Source organism: Eumetopias jubatus, unplaced genomic scaffold (assembly GCF_037043125.1).
Source record: "Eumetopias jubatus isolate StellerSeaLion01/CBP00866 unplaced genomic scaffold, mEumJub1_p1.0 scaffold_15, whole genome shotgun sequence".
In the NCBI taxonomy this organism is placed as follows: domain Eukaryota; kingdom Metazoa; phylum Chordata; class Mammalia; order Carnivora; family Otariidae; genus Eumetopias; species Eumetopias jubatus.
Window position 1 is genome coordinate 64007036 of NW_028274821.1, and position 17720 is coordinate 64024755.

Below are 17720 nucleotides of genomic sequence, written 5' to 3' on the forward strand. Positions count from 1 at the left end.
TACAGCTGGGATGGGCCTGCTGACATCTAGTGGATAGAGGCCAGAGATGTTGCTAAACATCCTCCAGTGAACAGGATAGCCCTATGATATGCATCAAAGAATTATCTAACTCAAGATGTCAGTAGTGTTGAGGTTGAGAAGCTCTGAATTCTATTGTAACATCTTGCAAAGTTTTTTCACTTTTGGCTCTCCATTGGTGTTAGCTATCTCATAAGATTCCCCAGACTACCTTCTGTTTAATGGAGGGGTGGTAGAAAAGTCATACCATTCTGGAGGGCTAAGGGAGTCTCATTTTGAACTATAGCCCGAACCTAGTTAGTGCTGCTGAAAGTTAGGGCTTTGGGCAGGTCAAGTTCACAGTGTGTAGGATTCCTTCCTCTAGTGTGTATTGTTCCCCAGCTTTGAGATCTTAATGAACATGGAGACAAGTTTTACATTTAGAAAATTGTGTGATGGGCACATTTGCAACCAGAGCAAAATATTTTTGTTTTGAGCCACTGTTCTAAGTGCTTCTTTGTGTAAAATATTTCTATTTGGAGAATTGATTTTTGAGGGCCTTAGTATGGCTCATCTATTTTGCTGAGTTTCCATTTTGGGTTCAGGAAGGCAGCTGTGTAATAATTATCATCATCATTGACAGGTAGTAGAGTGCCCTCTTGATACCTGGTACTGTATTGAATACTTGAAAAGAAATAACATTCAGAAGATGATCCCAAAATAGAATTCCTTTTGTACTGAGTTTGAGCTAAGGCATTGGTTTTCAAATTTGCGAGAGAAAGAAGAATACCAGGAAGTCATGATGCTCTTGATAAATGTATCATGTGAATGGTGATGTAGCACCTACATTTTTGTGCAATCAGTATGTCAGGTTTGTGTTTTACTACACATATCGGTGACCTGACCAATAGTGGCTTAAATGATAAGGGCTTTATTTATTTATGTGTTTGTTTATTTCCTATAACAGCGAGTCTGAATGGGTGATATCCAGGGTAGACATGATGATTCTATAATTTTTCTCCGCTTTCCATACTCTTGCTCTGTCCTTCTGGTCTACCAGCTTTAGCCTATAGCTGTCATCTTTGTGCATGTAAGACAGCCACTACAACCTTAGGCAAGAGTTTTACTCTCCAGGCGGGACAGAGAGTGGAAGAATGAAGGAGGAAGGGACAGTGCTTATGTATGAACTGTGGTACATTGCAGGGGGGTCTGGGAAATACAGATTATTTAGCTGAGCACCTTCCTTCCCTGAATAAAACTGGGTTTCTCTTACGAAGTAAGAATAGATCCAGGATAGGCAATTAGCTGTGACTGCCACAGTAATAAAACAATTTAAAATGTACATTCATGAGCTTGTGTTCTCATAAAACACTTGGAATTTTCCTGTAATATTCTTTACTTATTTGTGGAACATTAGTTTTGTTGATAACTAGCAAGGAAGTAATCTCAGATATTGAGGGTTTAAGAAATATGTGACAAAAACTCTTAAAATGGAAAATTCTTTCCATTGACTTTTTTCCCTTGCAAATGAGAAAATGAAATTCTTATTTGATTTTAATGAAGGTACACTCTAGGCCATCAGTTTTCATAAGGAGCATGGTTAGGGAACCACTGATAATTAATATTTATGTATACTATTTATCTACTTGTGTCTCTACTTTCACTTAAATTATTTTTCTAGATAAGAATATTCTTTCAGTATTATATGTTGTGGGCAATTAAAACATTCTTTACTTTTAATTATTTTTATTTTTTTTTAAAGATTTTATTTGGGAGGAAGAAAGTGCGTCTGCACCTGTACATGAGTGGGGGTGGGGGAGAGGAACAGAGGGAGAGGGAGAAGTAGACTTTCCACTGAGCATAGAGCCCCATGTGGGGCTCAATCCCAGGACCCCAAGATCATGACCTGAGCTGAAGACAGAACTTAACCGACTGAGCCACCCAGGTGCCCCTAAAATATTCTTTACTTTTAAATGTTTCTAAATTCTGGGGCGCCTGGGTGGCTCAGTTGGTTGGGCAACTGCCTTCGGCTCAGGTCATGATCCTGGAGTCCCAGGATCGAGTCCCACATCGGGCTCCCTGCGAGTCTGCTTCTCCCTCTGAACCTCTTCCGTCTCATGCTCTCTATCTCTCATTCTCTCTCAAATAAATAAGTAAAATCTTTAAAAAAAAATAAATGTTTCTAAATTCTGTATAGTGATCCTATATTAGTTTTTTTAATCCTCTATCAGTTTTATAATCAGCCAAAAAGTCTTACTAATTTTTCCAAGTCGGTGTAAGTCTTGCCATCTTTGATACTGCATCCTCTGCTTCAAATCCATTTTTATCTCCTACTTCTTGAAATTCCTAGAGCAATCATAGCCTGTACAACAGCATTTTCTCCTTATAGATTATATTGAATTCATCACTAATTGTTCCATATGTTAGCAAGATCATAGGCTCCCTGTTATATATTTTTCTGTGTGTCCCAATTTCTTAGCATAGAATTAGATATATAGTAGATACTTGTTTCCTGATCAACTAAATAATCACATTTAACACATTAATACACATGAAAATAGCATGAATTTAATAATAGGATAGGCATAAAATAAAACATGACTAATAACCAGTCTAATCAGAATTTCATGACTTTTACCCGTATCTATTAATGTAGGACCTCTAGCTCCCCCAAATTGCCCCCACCCAAGTTTATTCTTGGAGTCACCAAAGAGTGTTTCATGTGGGCTCACTAATGTATTCTGGCCACTGCCACATAGCACGTCTTTTTCTTCCTGCCATGTTGCAGCCCCTCGATAACAGGTGTATCTGTGCCCGATTATTTCCTTGGCCTTGTGCTGTCCTGCCAGGTGTAATGCTGATGCTGGGGCTGTTGAGGTATCCCAGCCTCTTTTCTCCCCCGCTATTATATATTGTTGTGTGGACATCAAAGCAGAGCTCTTTAATCTTTTTGCTTCAAAGCTTTCAGTGAAAGCTGTTATTTAGTTTCTCACTGTAGCTCTTCTGTTATGATGAGCTCTTGGGGCTGGGCTGGGGGAGCAGTCCAAGTGATAGACACCAACCTGTGCATGTGACCACTCCTCCTGTTCAAGCTTTGTTTATTGTACCAAGCTTTTCTGCCTCTCTTTAGTAAGGATGATTATTGTCCCAAAATGTTTCTTAGTCTGACCTCATGCAAACAGATGCTTTGAACAACTCTCAGTCTCCAGAGATGTGTGAATCTTGGTGGCAGGGATGTTTTAGGTTCTAGACTGCAGTCCCGTTGTACTTTAAAAATACAATAGGTAAGCGTGCCTGGGTGGCTCAGTTGGTTAAGTGACTGCCTTCAGCTCAGGTCATGATCCTGGAGTCCCGGGATCGAGTCCCGCATCGGGCTCCCTGCTTGGCGGGGAGTCTGCTTCTCCCTCTGACCCTCCCCCCTCTCATGTGCGCACGCTCTCTCTCTCTCTCTCTCATTCTCAGTCTCTCAAATAAATAAATCTTTAAAAAAAAATACAATAGGTAAAACATACCTCAAAGAATCTCAAGCCCAAGTCATAAGTCAGAGCAACTCAGAGCATGATCTTGGCCCACAAATAGAATTAAAACTTTACTTATTCTTGTTTTATATGTCTGATTGTATTGGAACCCAGTGTGAACTTTAAGCCTACAAAGAAAAGGAGGAGAAATGCACTAAATTTTATTTCTTGAATTGTACATTTGTTTTTATTTCTATGACCCCTAAAATTGGCTAAGCCTGTAGTTGAACGAAGATATTATGCACTCTTATTCTCTTCTCCAGAGCAGTTCTTTATTAATATTTAGTTAATCTTCCTTGAGTTTTAAGATGTGCATACATTAGACAGTAATTGGAACTGGACCTTGTGCAAGTTCCTAGTAGGAATGTGGGTAGATAGAAAAAAAAAAGGAAACTCCACACTTAGGATTGAGCCTCAAGTGCTAATGCAACTTGTCAAGGGCGAGAAGATGAGTAAGCAAAAATTGGGAGATGTGGGGATCCAAGAGCATAGAACCTCCATAGCCAAATGGCCAAGGTGAAAGGAATTAAAAGATGATCATCTATGCCTGAAATAGCTGGAAACAGAACAACAAAATAGCTCTAATAGTTTCCTGTTAAGTTTCAGCTCATGTCTTTTTTTTTAAACACCTGAGTTTCATTTAAGGAAAAGAAAAATTTTGTAACCTATAGTTACATAGATGTGTACTTCACCCAGTGCAGTGCTTGGTTGAGAGTGGTTATTCAGATAAATACTGTTGACTCAGCTCACTGGGTATTTAGGTACTTGACTACTGGTTCCTTGGAGGGTCAGCTAGGAGGAGTAGGAGACCCAAGACACCACTGTAGAGCAGTGAGAACAGGTAGGGCAGAGAGAGGCAAAGAAATGTCACCAGGACAGATGTCACTAGATACAGAACCTTATTGACTCAGTCCAGTCGGTCCTGCTTTGAAATCTGGAACTAGAAAACAACCAGGGATGGGAGGTTGCTGGAGAAATATTCCTTGAGATCTGTTTGCCCTGAGATCTGTTTGCCAAGGCCTCATCATGACCTGGGGCTGCAGGAGACCTTGTGCCCTTCCCAGAGTCCCTCAGCTACTGAGCGACAGAATCAGAAGCTAACTTAGGCCTTCCTGTTCCCATACTCATTTGTTCACCTCTACAATGGGCTGGGTTTTTTAAACAATCAATTTGTTCCTTGTTTGCTATTGTTGCTATCATTTTATTGTTTATTGTTTGTTGTTATATCTCTCGTTCCCAATAGGGAGGATGTAAAAATTGCTTTATAGTGGTTTTCACTCAATTCTATGTGATTCTAGAAAGCTTAATTTGATAGCAAAACCAATGGTCTTGGAGCAGGAACGAAATGACCACAGAATGATAGTATTGTTGATTGGCTCTGCTTCCTGTGGTAGAGTAGAATTAAATCAGTCATTTAAAAATTTTAAGAGTAAGATTTTTGATCTTTTTTATTCTGTGTACATTAATGCTCCATATATATCTATTGTATGAAATTCCAGTTTATAATTCTTTTGTAATTAAAATAGTTTGTCTAGAGTGAATTATGACCATCTGAAATTTATTTGGGTATCAAAAGAATTAAGATTTCTTTTAATTACTCTTATTTGTTCTCCTTAAAAGTAACTTAATCTCTAGAAAAATAATCTAAGGGAGTGCCTGGCTGGCTCATCCAGTAGAGCACGTGACTCTTGATCTGGCGGTCATGAGTTCGAGCCACGTGTTGGATATAGAGAATATTTTTTAAAAAATCTGTAAAAAAAAAAAAGATAACCTAAGATGCTAAGACAATATAAGAAGACTGTCTTAAGCTCTTGGCAGGCCAAATAGAAAAATTCTGTAGATTTACCTTTGGGAATTCTGTGAAATCCTGAAATTTTGAGTTTTATTTTGGTTTGGGTTACTATTAGGCATACTATTATGCAAGATTCTCCTTGGGGAATTCTGAACATTTTGTGTCCTATGGGACTTGATTTTTGTATGTTATGTCTATTACGATACTTGTGAATGTGGTGATCAACACATTTTAAGGTGTTTTCTCTTTTATATATCTGCATTTGGGTACAAAAAGACATTTGAAACATTTTTTTCCCCTTCTTTTTCAGAATTAAATGTGAGGGAGTCTGATGTAAGAGTTTGTGATGAATTGTCATGTAAATATGGAGGAGTCTGTAAAGAAGATGGGGACAGTTTGAAATGTGCATGTCAATTTCAGGTGAGGAAACCAAACATATTTTGAAAAATTTTTACATTTTTAATATTTTATCATTCTACATTCTTCAAATTAAAAAGCTTAAAATACCTTGAACCCCGAAAGAAGTTGGCTTTAGAGCCCACTGATTTTTCTGTTGTCAGATGAAGTACTATTATTTGTACTTTCCATGCTTCTTTCCTTGAGTCAAGAGGACAGACTGGCAATAATAGGTATGAAGATGCTTTGAAAAAACGTTAAAGTTCTATTCAAATGTAAGTTCTAATTGTCCCTGAAAGGAAATGAATCTCTTATTTAAGATACTGAAATTTTGGGGCACCTGGGTGGCTCATTCGGTTAAACGACTGCCTTCAGCTCAGGTCATGATCCCAGTATCCTAGGATCGAGCGCTGTATTGGGCTCCCTGCTCAATGGGGAACCTGCTTCTGCCTCTCCCTCTCCTGCTCCCTCTGCTTGTATGCTCTTTCTCTCTTTCTCTTTCTGTCAAATAAATAAATAAAATCTTTAAAAAAATGTTGACATTTTTGGGGGCACCTGGTTTGCTCAGTTGGTTGAGCGTCCGACTCTTGATTTCAGCTCGGGTCATGATCTCAGGGTCGTGGGATGGAGAGCCCCACGTCAGGCTCCACACATGCTCTGTGGGGAGTCTGCTTGAGATTTTCTCTCTCTCCCTCTGCCCCTCCCCCCCAAGTTGGCTTTTTTTCCCCTTTTCTTCTCTTTGTAGTCTTTTTTCTGATCCATTAATTTTTTCTTTTTAAGTATAGTTGACCCACAATGTTACATTAGTTTCAGGTGTACAACATAGTGATTCAACTTCTTTATATGTTACACTCTTCCCTTCCATTTTTATTTGCTGGTGTCTCATCTTTTTAGGCCAAAGAACATGGCTGACTTGCTACCTCAGGAGTAGGTCAGGGTTAGAGATAAACTAGACAGGGGAACCTCAAACTAATATCTTTGCTTTTCAGATGCTCTCTTAAGTTGTGATTCTGTTTCTTAAAAAAAAAAACAACAAAAAAATAAAGAAAAAGATGTGAAATGTGTTACATTCAATTTTTCTTTTTTATTTGCTGTGATTAAATTATAATCTGGCTTCAGAATATTGCTCAGGAGATGGTTTCTGATTCAGGATTTGAGACGAAACAAAGAAGAAACTAGAATTCTTTCCACTCATGATCTGATTCTAATTGTACCCACCATTTTGGATTTTAAGAGAAGGAAAGGGTACAGAGATTAGAGACAAAAGCATAGGACAATCAGTGTTTCTAGTAACCCTATAACCTCAGGAAGTTCCTGTATGATCCATCTGAAAAGAAAAGTCATGTTTCCTACCCTTTTTTATGATATTGTAATGAGAATCAAAATCAGCTTGCATATGAAATCTCTTTGAAAACTATAAAGTATCAGAGGAAGAGTAGGGAGTTATACTATTGTCCAGCTGGACAGGCTCTTTATAGTCAAGAGACTTTACAATCCACTATTTATTCACAATAGCCACCTTTGACATGGCTTTAGCTGACCTTGTGCCCACCCCTATATGGTTACTCATGCAATGAATGTTCTGGCTAGTGTGTTGTGTCTGGCTTCCCTGCCTGCACCCCAAATCGTCTTAAAAGGGATGGCAACTAAAGTGGGCCTCTTTCCTTAAAGGAAGATATTGGTGTACATAGTGTAACTAAGCCCTCATGGACTTTTCATTCTTTCTGTTCTTCACATTAGATAATTTTTTATGATCTGTCTTCAGGTTCCCTAATCCTTTCTTCTGTCCTCTCCAGTCCATCCATGAGGTTTTTTTTTTTTTTCAAAATTTTTTGCGGGGGAGGGGGTGTGAAGGGCAGGGGAAGAGGGAGAGATAGATAGAGAGAGAGAGAGAATCTTAAGCAGGCTCCACGCCCAGTGCGGAGCCCAATGCGGGGCTGGATCTTATGACCCTGAGATCACGACCTGAGCTGAAATCAAGAGCCAGATGCTTAACAGAGTGAGCCACCCAGGCACCTCTCAGATATTTTATTTCTAGACTTTATAATTTTGATTTCTTTTTTTTTATTTTAAGAATTTTTTTATTTATTTTAGAGAAAGAGAATATGGCAGGAGGGCCAGAGGGAGAGGGAGAGAGAATCTCAAGCAGACTCTGTGCTGAGCATGGAGCCTGATGCAGGGCTCAATCTCACGACACTAAGATCATGACCTGAACTGAAACCAAGAGTCAGACGCTCAACCGACTGTGCCACCCAGGCACCCCTCTAGTTTTGATTTCTTGGCTGAGTTTTCCTGACTTTTTATTCATTACAAGCATATTTTCCTTGAGCATAGATACTATTGCTGCTTTAAAATCTTTGCTCATTTCAGCATCTGGGACATCTCAGGGATCATCTCTTTTGATTTTTCATTTGAGAATGGATTGTGTTTCTTTTTTCTTTGTATTAGAGTAATTTTGAATTTAATATACACATTGTGAGTAGGTTTTAGTGTTTGAATTCTGTTATGTTTTCCTGAAGAGTATTGTCACTTTTGAAACAGTTAAGTTGGCTCAACTCAAACTGCAGACTCTCTTCCCTGTTGTGGGAAACAACACAAATACTACTTCATTATTTTTAATCTTATCTGGGATACTTAGAGTCTGCCCCATGAGTGATTTGAGAGTCAGCCAGAAATTTGATCTGAATTTATATATGGAATCTGGGAGTCCCTTCTGACTCTCTCTTTTCTGGTTTTTTTCTCTCTCTTTTTAGTGGCTCTGGTTGCCCTGAACTCTATCCTTTGGTGTTTAAGCCAGAAAGATTGTAGGTTTCTTATTGGTGTTTTAGTCACCCCTGTATTGGGAAGACTGAAGCTGTTCCCTCTTCCAACTGTCTTAAATTTCTTTAGGTTAAATTCCTTGATGTGGAATTGTTGAGCAGTGGGATGCTCATGTGCAGATAACATTCTCACCAGTAGCACTATATCTGACTGCTTGTTTTCCCTTGGCCTTTTGGTGGTGGATTTTGTCAGTCCTTTTTAAATTTTGTAAATCTGTAAGGCAAAAAAATTTTTTTAAAATTTTCATTTGATTATTAGAAGTTGAAAATGTGCCATATATTTATTGACCATTTTTTTGGTGAATCAATATTTCATATTCTTTGCCCATTTTTGGGAGTATTTTCTTTTTACCTTGTGTTGATTTGTAGACATATGTATGTATGAATGTGCATATACTATATACAGTACACTATTTGAGTACTTATATATTGCTTATGCTGAGCATTATATCCATTAACAGTTCTAAATATACATACATATGTGTGTATATTTGAGTATATATGTATGTATATATGTATGTATATTATGAGTTATGGAGCCTATAAAGTAGGCTAGAGAAAAGAAAATGCTATTAAGAAAATCATATAAAAGAGAAAATATATTTACAGTACTCTACTGTAAAAAATCCATGTATAAGTGGACCCACACAGTTTAAGCCTGTGTTGTTCAAGGGTCATACATATATAACTCTATAACTCACAAACTGTCATGAGAACCTGTGATGTAGGTACTGTTTTTATGTTTTTTAAGAGTAATATATGCCCATATTAAACAACTTGAACATTAAAAAAGAAGATCTATAATGTAATGAAAAAATGTCTTCCTTTCACTCGAGACTACCAATTGCTCATCTCAGAGGCAACATCTGTTACTTGTATTTCCTTCTAGAAATATTGTGTGTTATATAAGTGTATGTGGTTGACCCTTGAACAACACAGGCTTAAACTGTGTGGGTCCACTTATACATGGATTTTTTACAGTACAGTACTGTAAATATATTTTCTCTTTTATATGATTTTCTTAATAGCATTTTCTTTTCTCTAGCCTACTTTATTGTAAAAATACAATACAAGTAACACACCAAATATGTGTTAATTGACTATGTTATTGGTAAGGCTTCTTGTCAGCAGCAGATTATTAGTAGTTAAGATTTGGGGGAGTCAAGTTATGCATGGATTTTTGACCGTGCAGGGGTTTGGCACCCCTAACTCCCATGTTTAAGGGTCGATCATAGGTGTTTTAATTTCTTTTTTAAGTACTAAATCACTCAGTAGTATTTACCTTAGAGAACGTTCCTTTTTAGTTTATAGATTATAAAAATGTTAAAATAGTCTAGCATCATTTTCATTTTGTTTATAATTTTTGACATAAAGAAATTTTAAATTTTCATATCATATTTATCTATTTTTATCTTTGATTCTGCTTTTCATTAATTTTCCCTGCAACTCTAAGATTATAAAGAAATAGCCTTTTTGACCTTTTTAATGTATTTGGACAGCTAGAAAATCCTCTCATGATCTGTCAATCTCTTGCATTCTTACCTGGTGGCAAAGCAGGGAAGAGAAATAAAAGTTAGGTGTTGAGATCACTAGACATTTATCCAGTGTTTGCTTTGCGCTCAGTGCTAGATGCTGAGGATATAAAGATGTTTGAAGACAAGTTGCTTTCCCTATAGGAGCAAACTGCCTAAGGGCTTATGGCATGATTTGATCCTGCTGCTGAATGAACCTTCCTTTGACTACTCTGCCTTCTTATAATTTATAAATCTGTTCAAGTTAGACTTAGGTTATTGCCAGTTGAAGAAAATTCACCTCATATGTCCATTAAACACTGCTACACTGGGCGCTTTAGCAGTATCTTTCAATTCATTTAAAAAACTTGCTTATGATTCAGCATGCTTTTAGTGTTAATATGAACTTTCTGGTATATAATTTAAACACATTTTAACAGATAATAACAGGAGTTTAGATAAAGTCTAAAATTGTTTTTTCAGTCTGCTAATAAGAGCTATTATATAAACAAAGCAACTTTTATACTGAGAAAAATGATCAAAATTGCATCTTTCCATTAAAACATGGGTTATAGGGGTAGTGCGGTCAGTTAAGCGTCTGACTCTTGGTTTCAGCTGAGGTCATTATCTCAGGGTCATGAGATTGAGCCTCGTGTTTTGCTCCGTACTCAGCGCGGAGTTTGCTTAAGACGCTCTCCCTCTCCTGCCGTTCCCGCTTGTGCTCTCTCTCTCTCTTTCTCTCAGATAAATAAATCTTTAAAAAAACCAAACCAAAACAAAACAAAAATCTTGGGTTATATACGAAGAGGAGGACCTATGACTTTTCCCTTATTTTCTTTCTTCCTCTTTGTTCTTTTCCCTGGAGTTCCCTGGATTATGTCTTTTTTCTGAATTTATCAGTGTCTCTTCTTGCTAGGTGTGATGCCCTCTTATAAAATCTTTGTATTAGGGTTTTCCAGAGAAATAGAACCAATAGGAAATTATTTATATTTATATACATATATATATATATAGAGAGAGAGAGAGAGAGAGAGAATATGAGGGGAAAAGGGAGAGTGTTTATATTATAAGGGATTGGTTTGCTTGATTATGGAGGGTGAAAAGTCCCATGATCTGCTGTCTGCAACCTGGAGGTCCAGGAAAACTGGTAGTGTAGTTCCAGTCCAAATCTGAAGACCTTATAACCCAGAGAAAACTCATGTCCCAAATCAGACAAGGAGAGCCATTCCCCTTTCCTCCACTTTTTTGTTCTACTTAGGCCCTCAGTGGATTGGATGATCCCACCGACACTGGGGAGAGCACTTACTCAGTCCATTGATTCAAATGGAAATTCATCCAGAAACAGCCTCATAGAATATCCAGAAATAATGTTGAATCTGGGGTCCAATCTGGTTGGCACATAAAAACGGCCATACACAATCTTGTTATTTTCTTATTTATTGTATTCAGCACAGTTTCTGACACACAGTAGGTACACAATAAATGCTTGCATGGATGTGGCTCCAGAGTTGTACACTTTGCACCTTCCTAAACTATTTCGGATCACATTCTTCCAGGTAAATAGAAGGTATAGGGGAGATTTCTTTCCTCCAGCAAGGATGGCAGTATGAAGGCAGCAAACCTCTGGTAGAGCCAAGATCTTAGGTTAGAGTCAGTGCCCATGTCAGAAGTTGCATGTTGTTAAAATTGTCCAAATTCTTTCATGTGCCCATAGCATAGTGAGAGGCTCCTAAGAGAGACCCCTGGACACAGACTGACCGAGGAACAGTGGGTCTGCTTCTTCCATCTCATGCTCACTCCTAGGTATGGGCTCGTTAGGTTGAATTTTGGGGACATAGCCTGCACTATTGTAAGCCCCCTGCTCACTACCACTGAGTGACACAGAGTAAAACCCTGCTGAATAACTAGTGGGTAGTGGGTAGAGTATACACTTGTGAGAAATTGTAGGTTTCCTACTTATTAGCTATGACTCTGGGCAACTACTTAAGACTTAGAAATGATGAGAGCATAGCAAAACCAGCTAATATTTACTGAGAATTTAGTATGACCAGATATAAATGCTAAAGACAGATTTCTCTTATTTAGTCCTCATAGCAACTTTATTAGGTAGATGGCTATTATAATTAGCATTTTACAGGTGGGGAAAATGGCGATGATACTAGTCCATAGTCACATGGATGGTGGTGGACTTGGAGATCATGTATTTCTTTGTGTTTCCTATAGTGTTCACCTTGGGACTTCACATTCTAGAGGTATTAAATAAATGAATTTTGATAATAAAATGACATTATATAACTAGTGCTTCTTAGCTTATTACAAACATTGCCAAGAATTTCCCTTTTACCTCACTGGATCTTTATAACAAGCAAATGAAGTAGGTAGCATGGGATTTCCATTTTCATTTTTATGGATAGTTGATAGTTATTTTCATTATTAATGTGAAAAGTGTGAGAAAGTGCTATAACTTTTTTTATTTTAATTTATTTTTTAAAAGATTTTATTTATTTATTTGACAGAGAAAGACACAGCGAGAGAGGGAACACAAGCAGGCGGAGTGGGAGAGGGAGAAGCAGGCTTCCCGCTGAGCAGGGAGCCTGATGCGGGTCTCGATCCAGGACCCTGGAATCATGACCTGAGCTAGCTGAAGACATACGCTTAACGACTGAGCCACCTAGGTGCTCCATAACTCTTTTTTTTTTTTAAACCAAATAAAAGAGCAAACTATTCTGTAGAAGTATGTCACAATACTATGGTATTACATTCATGAATATGAAGTAAACTATTAATATTCATGCCTAGTTTTGAGAATTTACTTTTGTTTCTTTTGCAGTGTCATACAAATTACATTCCTGTCTGTGGATCAAATGGGGACACTTATCAAAATGAATGCTTTCTCAGAAGGGCTGCTTGTAAGCACCAGAAAGAGATAACAGTAGTAGCAAGAGGACCATGCTACTCTGGTATGTGCGGTACTTTTCTGAATAAACATTAGAAATGATTCCACCGTGGTTTCTGAAATTTCCAGTCAGGGGTATATTCCCAGAACTGCTGTATGGATCAGTTGTGTGGGGGAGTGGGGGAGCTCTTCTTTGTCTGCATTTCATGTTGTTGCTTTTTAACCCCAGATGGTCTAATACTGCATTACTTCTCGTATGTTGTTAACGCTTACAGCCATTTTCATGGGAACTTTGCATATCTTTTTGCTTTATGGTGTAAATATTAGACAGAACAAGATTTGGCATGGGAAATGATATGGGATCTGTTTTGTTGATTTTTATTTTCTTGGCACAGGGAAGGGGTGGAGAATATCCATAGAAAGCCATTAGTGGCATCCCAGGATGTGTCTCTTTCCAAGCTTTTCTCTTTTTATATCTTCTGTCTTCTGTCTGCCAGTCCTTGTCACCTATCTTCCTCCAGTTTTTTGTATTTACTTCCTTCTCTTTTCCTTCCTGAATAGGTAGTGGTTAATTTTGAAAGGCACTGATTTAAGTTTCTTACTTGCATTTGTATTTGGGGGCAGGGATGCAGGTGAAGTGTTGTAATTAGAATTACTGTATGAAGATCAGCAGTAAAGGTGCAGACGCTTTTTTTTTTAAGATTTTATTTATTTGACAGAGAGAGACACAGCGAGAAAGGGAACACAAGCAGGGGAGTGGGAGAGGGAGAAGCAGGCTCCCCATGGAGCAGGGAGCCCGATGCGGGGCTTGATCCCAGGACCCTGAGGATCATGACCCGAACCGAAGGCAGATGCTTAACGACTGAGCCACCCAGGCGCCCCAAGGTGTAGACACTTCTTATATGATACAGTGTATTTCTTTTCTTTCCTTCTATGTTACAGTGCCTGTGTTCAGAATTTTTACTGGGGCTCCATTACATAAGCATGAATGATCCATTGTCCATATGGTTGATCTCAAACTCCAGGTCCACTAATACCACATGACTGAAAGCCCCCAGTCTAAATTACATGGTTGGTCCTTGTGGTGTGTCCAGCCTTCACCCTAGGACTGTTGAGTGTGGCCAACCCCACCTTAAGATCTGGTATGGTCAGTACCCTCCCTAAATATTACACTTCTATCAGGTATGATATAGATTACCTTCCAGAAGCTGAGGGCAAAGACTGGACCTGTCTTTGGGGAGGACAAATTCTTTTCCCTACACCAAATAATTAGGTGCTTGGTGAAATGATTGTGTTGTTAGGCCAATAGACTATCATTTTTGTGATTCTTGCACATTTCTCTAAGTACTTTGTATTTCACAGACTTGGTTTAGAAACTAAAAAAGAATACAGAACTCTTTATAATCCCAAATTAGAAGCAGGGTGTTAGATTGGAAAGAGCACTGCCCAGATTAAAAGACCGGATGTTAAGTCCAGCTCTTATTTACTATATGACCTTGGACAAGTCATATAGTAACTCACTTAGCCCCTCTGAACCCCAGTTACTTAAACTGTTAAATGGATATTATCTCTTGGGATTGTTAAATGAGGATTGAATCAGCTAAGCTGTGAGGTGCTATATTGATCTTGTTAGTTGCTCGGTGGGCCAGTGTTGTTGATCACATTTGGTCTTTTTATTGGTCCTGACCCCTGTGCTAGAGATAACATTCTCTTTTGTTTCCTTGAAAACTCCTTTCTTATGCTTTGAGGTTGAGCTTTAGCCTTTTATCCTCTGAAATTTTTCTTCCGTGGCATCTCCTGGCTGAGTTTGTTCACACTTTGTGCATGTCTCTCTGTATATATCCTACTGTATTTCATTTCTCTGACACATGTGTCTCCTGCTAGAGCAGTTGCTTTTCAACAGGAAAGCAGTATGCCCTGCCTGGGGAAGTGCATCATAGTCCCAGGGTTGGGGTGGAGTTGTGTGGATGGTGGAAGGCGTGTGTGCAATGAAAATATAATCTACAAGAAGAATGCAATCTCATTATCAAAGGCATCACAATATTTAGTTTTTTTTTTAGAATTTTAAAGGACACTAAAGGAAGATATGATGTATTATATTTATTAAAATTGGACATGGCTTGACAACAGGTTGGGAGTGAGTATCTCATGCACTGGGGCTTTCTTATTTATCAGTTTATTCCTAGCATTTATCATGTTGCCTAGCACCTAATATGTACCCAGTTAATGTATGTAAAATAGAAGGAAAAAGGGAGTGTTTGCCTAAGAAAATTTGGGTCATAAAACAATTTTAAATGGAGTTCCCTTCTTTCTTGTCTTTCTTCTGCTCTTTCACTCTTTCTTTTCCTTCTTACTTACTCAGATATAATTATTTATGACTGACTAATCAAAATTGAACACAATTTAAGACTATAAAATCCCATGAAGATTTTGCAGTGGATATTACAAAAAATATGTATTTTTCCAGTTCCTTCTGTTTCTACAATGTTTTGGGAATTCAATTATTGTCTGAAGGAGATTAAAGGGAAGAGAGTGATGAAGAACTGGAGTGGATTCCTGAGGATGTGGCTGCCCCCCCCCCCCCGCAAAAGTGCAGGATAAAGTGTGTCAAGTTCTTCACTTGCCATCTCTGCTTTTTTACTATACCATGCTGATGACACTAGCATTACCCTCTTTGTAACATGCTCTGCACCATATGTTGGCCTTTTTAGGATTTATGAAATAAATATTTCATATTAATTACATTTTAGGCTGACTTCTTGCTGGTAATATTGAGGGAGGCTCTTTAATTTCATTAGTAATGAGTGTCTCACCTATACCTTGGTGAGAGTCCTTCTGGTTAGGTTTCCTAGAGGAAGCTAATTTTATCAGTAATATGAAAACCTCAGCTCTGAAGTTCTTTCCTTTTAAGTCTTGAGGCTTTTTCTTACCTTTTGGCTTTTGGCCTTTATCTACAGATTTCATTAAGATTTTTGGAGCAAGACCCAAAGCTCTTTTCCTCCCTTTCTAATAAAAGCAGCTTATTCATTATTCCTCTCAAGCTTTAACAAAATTGAAAATTTTTTTTTACCTTTTAAGTGAGTTAATTAAAGTTATTTTTATATAGCCATTTACTTTACAGTATTTATTGGCCTTTACTCTGTACTAGGCACCTGCATATTTCCTGAATGGGCTACAAAAGATGTATGAGGTATAGATGATTGTGTGTCCAAGGATTTTCTATCTGGAGAAAGACATGGAATAGGTATATAAGAATAGTTTAGTCTAGTTCCATATCAAAAAAATAAGAAAAAGGCTACATGAGAATTGTTATCACAGTTTGATTTTTTAAAAAGATTATTTATTTGAGAGAGAGAGAGAGCCCAAACACTTGTGCAAGTGTGGGTTGCAGGGGGAGAGGCAGAAAGATAATCTTAAGCAGACTCCCTAATGAGCATGGCGCCCAGTGCAGGGCTCGATCTCACAACCGTGAGATCATGACCTGAGCTGAAACCAAGAGTCAGACGCTCAACTGACTGAGTCACCCAGGCGCCCTATCACAGTTTGATTTTTGATAGGAAAGTTTACCATTCGATAAGATGAAATTTCCAGCAAAAATATTTCTATTCACTATTTGTTTTTCTTCTCAGATAATGGCTCTGGATCTGGAGAAGGAGGTAAGTTTCAAGTACCACTTAAAGGACATTTGTTTTCTGTAATTTTTTGTTTTTAACAGCTTTATTGAGGTAAAATTCACATACTGTACAGTTTACTCATTTAAAGTGTACAATATGGTGGCTTTTGGTATAGTCATAGAGTTGTGCATTTATCACCACAGTCAACTTTAGAACATTTTCATTACTCCAGAAAAAGACTCTTAGACACCACTCCCAACCCTAGGCACTTTGTTTCATGCAGTTATTTTTCACTAAAGTTTTGTTGACACACAAAGCGGAAATGTTGTAGCTCCTGTTAAATTGAGATTGCATCAAAGTGCCTTCTCCTTGGGATCATCCCCACAAGTGATTTCGGGTTGGACCAGAATATTGGTAAATCTCTCATCCCTTGCTTACAAATTTTGCTCGTGAGGAATTTTTAAGGTGCAGGGTTATAAAACTCTGGAGCGAGTTGTGCATGGCAAAGAGAAGGCTTGCAGAACAACTGTAGTGGAATCTATGTTTTAAATTTTATTTTACAGACATATAAATTACTTCTGTTTAAAAAAGTAATTTCTGGTAATAGCATTTAGTAAGAGTTTAATTGTCAGAATTAAGAATGACTAATTTATTTGAAGTCTGATGAAGCTGTACTTAGTGTCTACGGTATGCAAAGTAATGCTGGAGGTACTGTGGGGATCCACTCAAAGAAAACTTACTCCAGTAAAATTCACACTTAAATGAAAATTACAGTCATGATCCTTTCGATACTATCTGAAACCTTACTTCAGACTTCCACATTTCATAGATTCCTAAAATGTCAAGAGTTGGAAGGCACTTCATAGGTCACTTTAGAGAATAGAAGAACCGTCTGGAGGAAGAAATTCAGGATGACAGTTTCAGGGGGAAAAAAAAAAGATTAAAGCTATCCCACAATAGAATGTGATTTAAATGGACATGTTCAAGCAGAAGCTTCATGATCACGTGTGAAGGATTAGACCATCAATTCTAGACCTAGAGCTGAAAAGGGTTTTAAGAGGGATCATGTAGCCTAGTACCTGTAGTCAGATATTTGGTAAGGAAACGGTCATTGTTCTTATACCAAAAAACTGGAAGTTGATCACAAGATTTGTGTATATAGCGTAAATACTGGATG

At 37.9% G+C, this 17720-nt stretch overlaps 1 protein-coding gene across 2 annotated transcripts in view; it reads left to right on the plus strand.

Annotated features, from left to right (window-relative positions):
* The window catches only part of LOC114213589 (myb/SANT-like DNA-binding domain-containing protein 3), a 123359-nt gene that overhangs the window by 61191 nt on the left and 44448 nt on the right, over positions 1-17720 (plus strand). For both annotated transcript variants that reach the window (XM_088018942.1, XM_028108845.2), the window contains 3 exons: positions 5618-5727; positions 12864-12993; positions 16559-16585. In XM_088018942.1, the coding sequence (XP_087875068.1) occupies positions 5618-5727; positions 12864-12993; positions 16559-16585 (267 nt within the window). The remainder of the gene's footprint in view (positions 1-5617; positions 5728-12863; positions 12994-16558; positions 16586-17720) is intronic.